General features: G+C 47.2%; 1 protein-coding gene across 2 annotated transcripts in view; it reads left to right on the top strand.

Moving 5' to 3' along the window:
• The window catches only part of ALK (ALK receptor tyrosine kinase), a 682,318-nt gene that overhangs the window by 619,711 nt on the left and 47,418 nt on the right, over nucleotides 1–15,189 (top strand). The window contains exon 12 of one of the 2 annotated variants that reach the window (XM_040496415.1): nucleotides 7,101–7,263. In XM_040496415.1, coding sequence (XP_040352349.1) covers nucleotides 7,101–7,263 — 163 coding nt within the window. Of the gene's footprint in view, nucleotides 1–7,100; nucleotides 7,264–10,587; nucleotides 10,699–15,189 lie in introns of those variants that run through there. The other variant, XM_040496416.1, reaches the window with a different exon arrangement.

Genomic DNA, 15,189 nt, shown 5'->3' with positions numbered 1-15,189 from the left:
TATACTGATATACATACGTGTTTCTTAGTTCTGGCCTCTAGAGAAACCTAGAAACAATCACCAGTTCTGTAGCAATAAGTGTCTATAGCACCTAGATTATATACTTACAGAACATTTTTCCACTAAAAGAAATCAAAGCTTTTGAGAAAATGGCTGAGTCCAGGTCTGGGGAAGGAACATTCCATCGTACAAGATAGCAAGGAAGCAAAATAACTAAGGAGGCTACCACTGGGCACAAATGTAATGGTATGAGCTTCTAAAGGATAATAATTGTGATTAATTACAGCCAAAAACATGCTTAAATTCATGGATTAATAATGATATATAAACAACTAATTGGTCAACTTTGGAGGATGATAGAAAATTAATCCATCATCTTGAAAACTGTAAGGAGAAAGCATTGAGCATTTATCTTGCTTTTTCTATATAAACTGTACCACTTGGTAACCAAATAGTAGATGAGAGGAAGCATCTCTTTATATATTCCAACTAATAAATAAGAAAAAAATGTATATCATTTGAATATCATTATTTTACAACTCCCAATAAATAAATGGACCTAAGCATTAAGTTTCACCAACTGTTAGCATCCAAAACAAAACAAAAACAAACAAACAAAAAACAAAAACAAAACAATAATCAGACACTGGTCATATATCTAGAAGTAGACACTGCTCCATTGTTTGAAGAGTTGAGACAGATAGAAATGTTTTAACCTCACGATGGCTACAATATGTGTATTATTTTTACTTTGCCCCAATAAGGAGAACAATTTATTAATTATCATCATGTACCCAAAAAGGGGTTACTTTTTTCAATTTATAATAAAGAATGATATCATAGGCATTTATGGATGGTGAGTAATTATATTTACTTGGATTTTAGTCCTGATTTTATTTAATGGCATCTACAATGGCCGTCAAAGCAGTTCAATATGCCACAGCTCCCGTGAAGTTCAGCTCAGTCAACAGTTGTAAAAAAAATTCAACTCCATGGATCAGATTCAAAATGGTACAAAAGATTCACCTATGCCATTGAGCGCTACTGTGTGGTACAGCTGCATAGGCCTTAAACACGAGGCAAATTCCTTATTATTGTGATTAATAGTAATAGTTGAAAACTTATTTTCCTTGGTATCACGCTTTATTTCTTTGCATTCAATTGAGCAGATGAGATGGCTTAGCAACAGTAATAAAACTAGTACAATCACTGTCTAGCCCATTTTTTAACATGGTGAGGTATATTACTAATTGATTTGTTTCTTCTTGGAGGGTGCTGCAATATACTTAAAATGAAACCCAGTGCTTAATGGATTTTTCTTTACTCTGCTGTCTATAAGCAATCAGTATTTTGGTGTTTGTGGGTCCTTTATACAATTTAGATGTGAACGAGTATTAAGCTAGGTTTCCAATGTGTGGTATAAGTAAGAACAAGATAAAGCAGTTCATTTTTTTTTTCTTTCCTAAATGAGATTTAATACAATAGTTTGTTTCGTTTTTTTTTCCAAGTGAAGGGAAAAGAGCCAGTCTTCCTCCTTCCTCTACCCCCAATCCAGGTTCCTCCTTGGGGTCCACTTAATCCTCCACAGAACCTCAGGGTCCAATGTAGACTCTAGGGAATACAAGGACCCTTGTGCTCCCAGGTTAGCAGCTCAGCATCAAGTCCATATCACTGCTGGTCTAACTGTGACCTTGATCTTCTCACCAAAAACCAAGGTTTTGCCTTATTGCTTCTGACCCAGTCCCTCTCTGTTATATCTCTGCTTCCTGACCTCGTAAACATTCCAGTTTCTGGATTTTATTTCGACACCTCCTGGCTCCCTATGGCCTCTCTGGGAACCAGAGTCCTGATGCTAAGGACCAACTTTCCCTGGTTTGTGCCTATGACCTGCTAAAGCCTACACTGTGCTAGGCTATGATACTATAGGGCCAGGGTAGGATGTTCTGGGGCTGAGGGCCCACGCACCATGATATCCCGAGCAGACTCTCACCTGTCCCCTCATGGTGGCCTGCCTACTCTCTGGGCCTTAAGCCAGCTTGATATGGTCTGTCCTGGCTTTAACTGAGCCCAAGCATTATGTATTTAAAAGAAAAATAAAAATAGATTCTCAGACAGGTCCCATGAGGATTTCCTGGTGAGTCTAGCAACTTTTTCAAGTCTTGAACTTGAACTCAGATCTGTGCTTAATGCCTGGCTTGACTGATTATTCACTCTGTGTACCACAGGCTAGTCACTCAGCTTGAATTTCCTGATTTTTAAATTTAATACATATTTAAAGGCACAATACCTAACTCATATTATATACACATTCTATTTTGAGAGATTTTTGTCACCTTCATGGGAAGAATTTACTTCTCAGGTATCCGAGGTTCAGCCCTTCTCCACTGGACACACACACACACACACACACACACACACACACAGAGAGAGAGAGAGAGAGAGAGAGAGAGAGAGAGAGAGAGAGAGAAAAGGAAGCATAAACAAATCAGGAAATAAACAGCTTCTACCTGGGAACCAAAGCTTACTTTGACTTCTCCCCCCTGGAACCACTGTCACTAAATCTCTTGCCTCTCAGGTTCTGGACCTACCTGCTTTGATCTATAAGGTTGTATCCAATACTTTCCACCCCCAGAGACACTTCTGAAAATCACCCTAGCATTTGTCTACTGTCTCATGGTTCTAACTATCTGCCTTAGCTTAGAACTGATATCATGCCTACCTTGCCTAAAGTACCTGCCAGACCCTTCCTGCTCCAAGAGTCCCTTGTTCCAGATACCTCCTCTGGGGCCCTCCTAGGCCCACAGCAGTTAATATCACCAGGCTCAGAGCAATAGTAATTTTCTTTTAAATCCATGAACCCACCCCTCAAGCAAGGATCTGGAAATTAATATAGTCTGCTCCCAGCCAACGTTAACCCAGTGTTCAGCAGAAGGGAGCCAACACCATGTTAGGCACTTTAGAGGGACACTAGAAATAGAGCAGAGTAGCGATTGTCCCTGTCCCTTTATACAAAGCCACAGGAACTTACAGTCTGGTGAACTTATCTTTAAAAATAGATTCTAACATTAAAGTCTTAATAAGGACACAGGATCAGGGAGGGACTCCTGTAGGAACAATCTGAAAAGGCTAGAAATCTTCAGTGCAAAAAGCTGGGAAGGCCTTATCACCACCAAAGCATCTTTGGACAGAGAAAGAACCCCCAATTTTTCAGTTCCTTCTCTAAGACTGACTTACTCAGAAAAGTCTGGAGAAGGATGTTCTTTCTCCATTTGAACAATGAAGTAGAGATAGGACTGAGTTCACAAATCTCATTGATTCTCCTGGGAAAGTTTTTACAAAATGCAAGTATTGTCCTCCCCCAACCATCGCCCAACCTAGTATCTACTAATCTGAATACCCAGAGTTCTGAAATTCATACTTTTAAAGGTCCTCAGGTGGTTTGGAAACCACTGAATTCAGCGATCTCCAAGGTCCCATCTTGCTGTGATATTCTATGATGTCAGATTCCAGAAAGAATGAGCAAAGGGAACCAACAGGTGAGGCTTGAGCAAGACAAGCCCACACACATAATAAGCAGGAAAGCCCTTGGACAATGGACAATGAAGTTAGAAACCCCATACCCCTAAGAGATATAGCTGGTGGGAAACATAAATTGATTCCAAGTAACTCTGGGCAGATTTATGAGGGTCAAGGCCATCAGAGGGAGCAGGGAAGACCATCATGCCTGGAAGGCCGCTGAAAGCAAGCAAATTCTAGCTGGATAAATCATGGGTCTGACCTGGGATGGCAAATCCTGTTCCCATGGAATCTACTCTGGAAAGAATTTTCTCTCTGGACCTCTCCATCAGAAATTGCTGAAAATAAAAACAAAATTTTGTATACAGAAACCACCTGAGACTAACATATGTCCACTGAGTTGGGAAAATACTGATCCCTTTATTGAGAAGCAGCCCTAATGGCCCTCCTTTATGGAATGGGAACATAAATCTTGAGATTGGGCGTCTCTGCTTCTCACAGTCAGAAACTGAATAGGAATTTACACAATTTTAAACTGTGTTCATTATGTATCTCCAATGCCAGATGTTATTCTAAGCATTTTGCTTAGGCCCTCACTTAATATTCACACTAAGTCTAATCTCCATGTGTTCAGATGAAGAAACTGAGGCTCAGAGAGGTATATGATTTACCCTGGGTATCATAGCTGGTGAGGGGCAAAATCCAGGATAGGAAAAGTTAGCCCATCTGGACCCAAAGCCCTTGCTTCTCTCCCTACCTCACCAAATGCCCCATCTGGTCAGGAAGTAGAAGCCCAGCATCCCTGGGAATGTCTCAGAACATTTAGAACAGAGTTAACCCGGATGGAAGTTAGAAGTGGGTCCCATTGAAGGGGAAATGCTCAGGTATGGTGCCAAGCCCATACCTTTAGCTCTCTTCCTCAGCACACCCTTAAGAACAGAAGAAAGTGGGGTGCCTGGGTGCCTCAGTCATTTAAGTGTCTGACTCTTGATTTAGGCTCAGGTCATGATCTCAAGATTGGTGAGATCAAGCCCAGAGGCAGTCTTCATTCTGACAGCACAGAGCCTACTTGGAATTCTCTCTCCCTCTCTTTCTGCCCCTCCCCTGCCTGTGTGCTCTGTCTCTCTCGTAAAATAAATAAATAAACTGGGGGAAAAAAACAGAAGAAAGAAAACACACACACACACACACACACACACACACACACACACACACACACTTCATTTCCAGGACTGAATTAACTGCATGAACTGTCATGCTTCTGCTCCAGATTGAGAAGGCTGCCCCCAAATCTAGGCTGCTTGCCTCAGACACAGACTGGATTTGAGAACAGGCTTCAAGGAGCTGGAGATCACAGGACAAGTGGATTTTGTGATTCCCCTTCCAGGATTGTCTTTTCTCTCCCTGTTCACATTCTCATCCTTAGCTCACTGGGTTTAAATCCCTAGGTGCTGCTGGTGGAGGATTCATCCATATTCATGGAAACTCCCCTGGCCACATTTCCCATTGTCAGGAACAGCACCTGCCTTAGGCATAGGCAGGAGTCATTAACACAATTCATATTTTTAGAGTTTGGCACTTTACAAAGACCTTGAATATCCCTTGCTCCCTTTAATCCTCGTGCCCATCCAGCCCCTTTTACAGACTAAGGAGCTCTGTCAAGGTCCCACAACCAATAATTTATAAGGGAGCCCCAAAACCCATGTCCTTATCCATTTCACCCCTTGGACACAGCCCACACTTAGGATTTGGGTGCTGGAGAGACTAAAAGGGCAATTGACCAGGAGAGCTCTGTTAAATGCCCTCAGTAAAGAGTTAGCTCTTTGAATTAACAGGTTACTCCTTTAGATTATAAAAAAGATAAGAAAATTAACAATTAACCATTCACACAAACATGAATGGATTCATCACGTTCTTGCCCTTGAAACCAAATCGGCCTTCAAAAACCAAATAGATATCAATACCTTCATTTGAAAAAAGTAAAGTGGAGAAAGTGTTGAATACCCAGTGTTGAGTAGCTGTATGCATTGGAACCTCAACTAGAACTTCCATTTCCTGACCTTGGGGCCAGGGCAGTGTCACAAAAGCCCACCACACTGGCCCAGTTTTCAGATTACCAAAACTCCCCAGTGCAATCTCAATCTGATTGCTTGTAATTAGCAACCCAAACTAAGCTTTCATTTCTGTATCGTTAAATCAGTTGAAAATCTTCAAAAAAATTTTCATTTTAACATTTTAGTGAGCAAAAGTATGTATACCAAATTAATTTTTCAATAATTCTCTATAGGTAGAATTTGACTTAATCACTTTAGAAGGAAATAATTTCTTCAGTCTTATAATGACATTTTTATATTTTAAGTAAAAGTAATTTACGAAGAACACATTTTTAAGAAGTTTTTATAGGTTGTACAAATGTTAGAATTCTAGCCAACGTGAAATCTTACAATTCCTCAGGATCCAGCCTGGCTCAAAGATAGAAAGTTTCAAAGGAGGGGTGGGGTGTGCTAAGTGATCCTGAGCCACCCCTAGAAGGCCACCTAAGGACACTGGGTACTCTGGAGACACAGCACCCGGAAGTGGTGGTGAGGGGCTCTGAAAAGGAGAGCATGCACTGGAGAGAAATGTGATCTGTTTCCCATTTTTTATACTTTCTGTTACATAGAGAGCCTGGAAGCCGCTTTCACTGTGTTTACAAACCTAACTTGGTTATAAATAAGGAGGCTGAGCCTCACTGGGGGCCTGACAGATGGACAAAGCCACTGTCCTGGGTGCTTGGCCAATGGGGAACAGAGGGCTATGGAGCTGATTCTACCTCCAGTTTATTCTTTTGAGCTTCTCCAAGCTAAGGGGATTCTACATGCGTGTGTCCAACCTTTGGGAGCAGGTTAGATGAAGTTACAATAGCATAGATTGAGCACCTGTGATTTGCCCAGCGCTGTGCCCGACTTGGTGAGAAATTGGGAAGGGCCCAGCCACTGCCCATGCCTGACTCACCTCAAAAGAGTCTTCTCTCCCTCCTCAGAACTCCCACAGTGCAGTTAGCCGAACTCTCAGAGGGCTTTTTTTTTCTTACTGTCCTGTGTTGTAGATAGTTGCATCCCTTTTAGTGTCCCTTAGTAGGCTATAAGCTTCTTTTTTTTCAAGTTTATTTGTTTTGAGAGAGAGAGAGAAGGCAAGTGAGGGAAGAGCAGAGAGAGAGGGAGAGAGAGAATCCCAGCACAGAGTCCGTTGTGGGGCTCCATCCCACGAACCGTGAGACCATGACCTGAGCCGAGATCAAGAGTTGGACATTTAATCAACTGAGCCACCCAGACGCCCCTAGACTGTAAGCTTCTTAAGCCCAGATCAGTCAGCTCTGTCTGTGTCTCTCCCCTTATATCTGACCCGGGGCCTGGCACATAGTAGATCCTCAAGAGAAGTTTCCAGTTTGAATGGCTGATCGGTGTTTCTTGCCTTGACCTTGGTGCCATCTTGGAACATGGGTTTGGGGCAATGGAGCGGACAGCTCAGAGGCAGCCCAGGGAAGCCCAAGGAGGAGGGAGGGCCAGGCCAAGTGAGTGATTCCCTTTCCTCTTGTGCTGCAGTTCACTGGCTGTTCACCACGTGCGGGGCCAGTGGGCCCCATGGCCCCACACAGGCCCAGTGTAACAACGCCTACCGGAATTCCAACCTGAGCGTGGTAGTGGGAAGCGAGGGGCCCCTGAAGGGCATCCAGACCTGGAAGGTGCCAGTCACCGACACCTACAGGTATGTATGGCAGAGGGGGTGGGGGAAGCCAAGGGGCAGATCTACCCTCCTGAAAATGATGGGGGTCCTGCCTGTGGTTGCATGCTTGTGGGGTGCCTGAGCACACAAGGCTCAGAGGCCACAGACTCTGGCCCATAGAGGGATATAAGGACTAGAGATGGGGAGATGGGGGATAATGGGATATGGCAACAAAGATGTTTTCTCTGTCTTCAAGGAGCCCACAGACTATTTGTGGAGATGATATACATGCATGAGCTAGCTTCAGAACATTCCTTATCTTTATTACTAATAATTGAAATTATAGTGGATTCTTTGAATATTACTGGATGCCATTCACATGAGGCAGTGCATGTAAAATGTCTGGGAAACAAACATACCATGTACATGAAAGATGATGCTCTTATCCTTAAACCTCCTTTCCTGGGCCTTCACGGTTTGCAAGTAAAACAGCGGTCCTCAAACTCTTGTCCCACACCCACCCCAACTGCATGGTATTCCACTAGAGCGAGGCCAGGCTGGAGGGAGACCTGACTCCAGTGGGCCACTTGGCTAATAGGTGAAGCTGACGGCCAGCAAGGCTCAGACCAGTAGTTCTCAACCATCGAAATGGCTGAATGACTGGCTGATGCAGGTTACTAGCCCCACATGGAGAAGGTCTGATTTTGTAGGTCTTAAGTGGGGTCCAAAAATACAAATTTTAAGGAAAATTTTGTGCTAAACATTTTTATATTAATGAAGCAAATGTGACAAGATGTTGACACTTATTGAATCCAGGTTGGGAAGGGAGACATAAACGGTATTCATCGTACTCATTGTGTTCATTCATTCATCCATTAAGAATATGAGTTTCTAACACGTTCCCAGGTAATGCTGATATGGCCCCTGGGAATGACTGAGTTAGGTTAAACCCTTGAGTGTAGTCCTCACTCAGCTCTGTGGACAAGGCCAGTGCTGCAGTCTTCATTTTACAAATGAGGAAACCGAGGCTCAGAATGTCAGGAGCATCCCCACAGACACACAGTCTGGATATCACCTCCAACCCCAGCCTTCTGAGGCACAGACTTACTGAGGCTCCTTCCACAGCAAACGGCAGGCTTAAACAGGAAGCATCATGATAATGACATTGTTGGTGCAAATGCCCCAGAGGCCAAACACAGTGGGAAGTGAGGTCTCTTTCCACTTCCTCAGCCCCCCCCCCCCCCCCCCAGCATCACCCCCCAGCACATCCTCAGCCCCCTGGGAAGGAAAGAGGCTTCTCAAGTTGCCCTGTTTTCTGTGCGGCCCCACCCCTGGGATCTCAGTGTAAATGCATTTCAGGGAGAGCCCTAAGTGCTTTTTAAATGACATTCTGGGCAGGAATGCAATAACAAGGTTTGGCTGCAATCAGATTAGCTGTTCTAGGTCCTACACATCCCCAGTAAATGGTCAAAGACACTCAACCACCCCTGGACTGGCCACGCTGAGCAGGCCAGGCCTCTCCTTCCTGCCCGGCTGAGGTTTCATGGGTCACCCCCTGTCCCAGAGAGACAGAGACCAATGCTTGCTGAGGACCTACCAGGTATTCCTCCTTTTAGCGGTGCGGCAGATGTCATTATTATTAGTGATATCCCCTTGTTTCCATAAAAGGAAACTGGAGTCAGCCACTTTGCAACAGATCTCAGGCCACATAATCAGTGACGGAACTGGAATTTAAACCCAAGGCCCTCGGGCTCAAAGTCGGTGTGTTCTTTCCACTAAAAGTCACACAGGGACTCTGAGAGGCATGCAGGGGGACAGAGAAAACAAGAAAGGGAAGTAGGCATGGCAGTCATGCACCACCCACCTCCAGGAAGCCTCTGGAAATGAAAGCCTGGGAGGGGAGCCCTCCTCCCTCCCCCCACCCTGCCTGAAGGGGTGTTGGCCAGCCCAGCCCTCGGTGCAGCTCTCCTGTATAAAAAGCAATGTGAAGAGGAAAGCACAGGAGCTGTAAGGCAGAGACCTCAACGGTAAACCCCCACTGAGACCCACTGTCCCATCACTGTCCAGGGCAGCTCCCAAACCAGACTGGCTGCAAGTCCCTTACTGCCCCTCCCACAAAGATCCACAAATAGGAGGCGCCATGTAAGTAAGGTGTTACTCTTGGGCTGCATTTCCCCCTGAGACACTGTGAATCAGACCCACCTCCAAATGTGGGCAAGTTATTTAACCTCTTGAGACTCCGTTTCCCTATCTGTAAAAGGCAGGGGCTGGAGTTTGCTAACACTTGCCCAGCTGGTTGCACAGATTATGTACAGGTGCCTCACACGATGCCTGCTCATGCTAGGTGCTCCCTGGCCTGTCGGCAGAGAAACCGGCTGGAGCAGTGATAATGTCAGGCAGCAGGCAGTGGCATGAAAGTATTTCCGGTAACAGATTGGTCCCACAGAGAGTACTTCCTAACTTCTCTGTTTCCAAAGACTTTTTTCTGACTTCTTCAGATGGGCCCCATGTTTTGAAAGATTTTGCCTGGAAGACAAACTATACTTATTTTTTCCCTTTTTCTTTTTCTTTTCTTTCTTTCTTTTTTTTTTTTTTTTTTAATAAATCACAACCACATCTAAGTCTAGCCAGGTTTCTGATCTGCATGAATTTCCACAGTATTGCCACAGTGCACTGGATATAATCCCAACCCAAATCCGGCAACTCTTCCCATTTCTCTCTGGAATATTGAGACTAGCCCGCAGCCCCCAGCGTTGCCTGGGGAACACTCACTGGAAACGTGTACAAGGAGCCATCTTGCTGTTCAAGCCGGACACGTCAAAGTGTCCAAATTGGCAAAGGGGACATTCTGATCTGTAGGACTTTTTAAGACTGGCCTGAGATAGCACCACATCAAAAAGGGAAAAATCAAAACCCGGAAAACTTCAGGGTTTTGTTGTTGTTGTTGTTGTTGTTGAATCCTTGGGGGGTTTTTAATCCTTTAAAGGCTATAATAGATATTTCTCACCTTGACCCTGGATGAGGCTCAGGGCTTGGACGGTAATGTATATTGATCATATAACTGAGTATCAAAGGAACAGACCATTTAATGATTTGCTTTTTAGCCCACATCAAAATGTCCCCACATCAGAATATCTATGTGGAAAATTCAGGTACCCTCTTTCTGGAGGACATTTTCTCCATGTTAACTAATTCTTGTTTAGTAAGTACAGTTCCTCTAGTGAGAAAAACACATCAAGAGAGATGAGAAAAAGGTGAGAAAGTGTGAGAGCATTTCTTATGATCTTCCCCTATTCCTGGAAGAGTGTGAGCACTCAGCGAGTGCTATCTGGCTGCTGCCTGAGACCCGCCACTATTATCGTTCCAGCTGCTTCTTTACTACTGATCAGAGAGGTGAAGGAAAGAGAGCTAAATGCACCTACTGTTATGCCAAGGTGGGGCCATCATTGCCTGGGGCTTCCTCAGGGATGCACACAGGTAAACGTGTCCCCTACTCTTAACCGGTCAGTTATCCTGGGCCCATCTCCCACCCTCTACTCCTTTGCCCACCACCACGGAAAGGGAGAGGAAGAAGAGGCTGGGGAGAAGAAAAGAGAAGGCTTGGTGGGGAGGGGCTTTCGGGGACAACCCCTAAATCCTCATCTCCCCCACCCCGCTGCTTTCCTGCCTTGGGCTTCCCCTTCCTCTGGATTTGCCATTTCCTCTGTCAAAACGGAGATGGTCTCACTCCCCCCAAGGACATATGTCCTTGTGTCCAGACCTGTTCCCCCTCGTAATTCGCAAGTCTCAGCGGACCGCATTCAGCGCATATTAGGACGCCGTGCCTGACACGAAGTATATAAAGGTGCACATGATCCACTCCCTGCCTAAGAGGAACCCCAGCCAATGGGGGTGTCGGACACAGAAAAAAGCATTTCGGTGTGATGTAGAAAGTACTGCAGGGAGGCTTCATCAGGCACTGCTATCAGAGGCCAGGGAAGGGCCTGAGTTCAAGAATGGCTTCCACGGGGAGACAGCTTGAGGGCAGTCTCTAAGGTGGTAGACTTGTCCACAAAGAAGAGGGGAGGAAGGAGCCCCTAGGCTGGAGCCTCGCGTCCCAAATGCCGTTGGCTCCCTCTGGCGCCAGCTTGAGAGAGAAGCGAGCCTGGAGGCGGTGATAGCAGATGGAAGGCAGCTGGGTTGAGTCCTGAAGAGCTAGGCTGGGGCAGAGAGGCGCACATGGAGGGGCCCCGCGGGGCCACCAAGTATTTGGGAGGTGGACTCAGCATGACTGCTGGACTCGGCCAGGAGGCGGGACCCAGGATGACTGCCATGCCTGGGGGCTGAGGAGGCAGGACAGCGAGTGACAGCTACCACCTCGAGGAGCTTGGCTGAGGACAGGCAAGGATTAGGGTAATAGGGAGAGTGTCACCTGATGAAGGGAGATTTCTGGGTCACAGCTCTGAGTGACGATGTCTAGAGTGTGCCCGTGGGGGTGGCGGCCAATGTGGGGCACAAAAAGATCATGGATGCTGGGGTGGGGAGAACCGCAGCCTCACCGTGGAGTGGAGACAGACTGCTAGGGACTTTGTGGGACTCTTTGTGGGATGTACCCCACACATCAGTAGATGTCGGCAGCCACCTCTCACTCTTCCTGCCTTCCTCTCCTGTCTGTCCCTCCTTTTCTCCCCTCTGCCTTCCTCCCTGCTTCTCTAGAGTTCACCCTCCTCCCCAGCCCTCAGCCTTCCCCCTGCCCCACCACCCCCCACACACAGATCATTTATAAAAACATTTGTCAAGCACGGCCCACAGCTCCCGATGGCAGTTCTCTCATGGTTCACTTGTTCCTCAGACATAATGTACAAGAGGTCCCGGAGCCCAGCTGGAGCCAGCAAATCCTGCCAGCTGACCTGGGCCACAGCTGTTCCTCGTGGTCTCCATCACTGACACGCATTTCCTCACCTGGCTCCAGGGACCAGAGTGTGCAGCTGGATGACACTATAATTCAACCCAATCCACAAGCAGCCACGGGGCTCCTACTGTGTGCCAGCCACTGAGCCATGGGGCTCCTACTGCGTGCCGGGTACTGAGCCACGGGGCTCCTACTGCGTGCCGGCCACTGAATAGGCGCTGCATGACTTGCAGAGAGGACTGAGACACTGGAGCCTCACCATCTTTGCAAAGACTGCAGGGCACAAAAGTGAAATTAACAGTCCACAGTGCCAATACAGTCCTAGACAACTGTAGGAGAGAGTCACAGGCATGATCAATTGCCAGAGTAATTGTGCAGATAGCCATCGCCATGGAGAGCACAGAGCAGGGAAAGTCAGAGGCAGGGAGATTGCACAACGATTGATGGGCTGCAGGCAGAATGGTGTTTGGGTCCAAATTCTGCCACTGACACCATGTGACCTTGAAAGTGTGCTTTCCCCTCTCTGCAGTGTCTCTATCTGTAGCGGGGTGGGGGAGGGGGGTGGCGGGCAGGGTTTTAGAGAGAGGTTACTGAGCTCCCCTCTAGCTCTGATATTCCCAGGTGCTTAGGGCTGCACTGGTCAGGAAGGTTGCACCATCAGCCTTGCTCACTGGTGCGATCCAGAACAAAACTGGGGCTGCAAGAAGCACGTGCCTCCACAACTCACCCCTTACCCCCAGGGGTGTCTCCTGATGGCTCAAATGACCCATCTAGATAATGCAACTATGCATGTAAGCAGAAATTTTCCACTGACCAAGCCTCGTACACACTCCCATGCCTCCTGTGCCCTCACGATAAACCTGTGGGCTGGGATGGGCAAGGCAGATCTTACTACCCTGATTTCAAGGCTCAAAGAAGGGAGGGACTCACCCAAGGTCCCGCTAGGAAGTAGAGGCAGAGCAGAGAGTGGGGTTCAGGAGAGGAATGAGGTGCTCCATGTATCTCCAAGCAGGTTCACTCACTCCCTCTGTCGGTCAACCTCCAGTGTCCCCACGGATGCGTGGCGGCTGACAGGCCATCATACTGCACACTAGCCATGCTTTCGTTTCGGGATCCGTCAGGCAGCCACTTTGATTTGCTGCTAATTCTTTATTTTTAAAAGATTCACAACTCAATTACATCAGGTAACCATGGTTCACAGTCGATAATACAAAACGCAAACCCAATAAACATGCATTCTGACCAGGGGGCATGGATTTAGATGAGGAAAAACAAAAAAATTACAGCATCAGCTCGTCAAGAACAGTATCTTGTAATTTCCAGTAAATTGGAATCACTGCAAGTCATTTTCCCCACTTGAGTGGCAGGTGTATTAATTTGTTGTCGTTTGTCAACCATCAAAAATAAATTGTCTACAAGGAATCAGAGTGGGGGGCAAGCTTTGGAGAGTCAGGCTGAGGTTATTATTCTGGCATGAGGCCTTGACCCCAGACCCCTGTGGCCACAGCCCCCTCCACCTATTGGCCTATTCTCTAGAGATCAGGGCCTCATTCATTCACTTGCTTCCACCTCCCAGACGTCGCCCCCAGAAGAGGAGTAGACAGGCTCACCCCACAGGGATGCATCAGAACAGCAGCTGCTATTTGGTGCTCGCTGACTACCCTCCAGGCACTGAGTTGGGCCCCTTCTGGGCATTGTGTCATTTAATTCAAACAACAACATTGCAAGGTAGGTACCTCTCTTTTGTGGATAAGAAAAGTGGAGCTCAAAAAATGTCAGTAGCCTGCCCAAAAGTCACACAGCCAGTGAGTAATGCTGGCAGGGCCAGGAGAGGTAGGCAAGGTGCCTCAGACACAAAATGTAAGGGTCGGCCAAGTGCAGGGTCAGCACCCAGGAAGGGGCACCTCACCCACTCCTGGCATTGAGTAACAGCTTGGATTTGGATCCAGGTCTATCTGCATTCTTGCTGTGGCACAGCCCACTCCAGAGGAGATGAGCATTGTACGTAGCAGCAACTCGAAGCTTCCAAAGGAGGGCAGCTCCATGGTGGGACTTCAGGACTCAGAGGGTTGACGAGGGAGGTGCCCCTTCTGCTACAATTAGTCCAGGCAGGCTGTCGCCTGCTCCCCTGGCTTTAATCCAGTCCCTAATCCAGGGTGGAGTTGTGGGGCTGAGGCCAGCAACAGGAAAGTGAAATCTGGCTGCTGATGGCCAGTTGCCAGTTGCCAGGCTCTACTGTCTACTCTGGAGAACTGACCCCAGCCCCGAGTCCTACCTTGCACTTGGCATCAGTGTGTGGTCTCTTCAAACCCACCACTTCTCCTCATGAGGGCAGGGGTCCTTGTCCTCATTTTATTCCTTGGTGGGGAGCTGAGGCTCTGGGAGGTTAACCAGCTTGCCCTGAGTCACACAGCCCGCAGAATGCCCAGCATGTGCCTCAGGACTCAGGCCTCTTTGCATCCCACCTAATTGCCAAGAGCCAGGTCAAGGCCTAGAAGGGGCTAGAGTCCATAATGGGGAGGGGGGCAGGAGAAATAGGGAAGAAGGGCTAGGGAGGGAAAGTGAGTCAGGAACAAACGACTTCTAAAATATAATAATTTGGCTAAATTTATACATGTGCAAGAGTTCGGAATGATTCATAATGCATGCAGATTTATGCAAATGGATATGCAAACAAGGCAGGATGGGATGCACAGGGCACCGCTTACCTCTCAGCCATAGCACAAGTAGGCAGGACGAGGTCTCTGTCTCCAGCAGCAGTTTTCCAAGCAAACCACACCTTCAGGTTGACAGGATTTTCTCCTGCAACCTGGCAAAGCCCCGAAACACGGAGTAGCTGGCAGGACTGAGGAGAGGGGCCTAACCACATGCTATCCCTACATTCTACACAGACCGTCTCTGGAACCCCACTGCCACCCACCCCTGCCCCAGGCTTCCCTTCTCTGGGCTAAATAAGCCTTCCTTTCCCCTCAGCCTTTTAACTGTCCTTGCCACCGTCTTTATTTCTAAATGAGTCAGGAGCAAGGATGGGCCAGTAGCTTCTCAGGCCACCCTCCCTGTGTATCCACAGAAGCCTT

This window comes from Herpailurus yagouaroundi, unplaced genomic scaffold, assembly GCF_014898765.1.
Source record: "Herpailurus yagouaroundi ecotype Mexico unplaced genomic scaffold, PumYag 188, whole genome shotgun sequence".
Lineage (NCBI taxonomy): Eukaryota > Metazoa > Chordata > Mammalia > Carnivora > Felidae > Herpailurus > Herpailurus yagouaroundi.
This window is presented reverse-complemented; position numbering and strand designations above follow the sequence as displayed.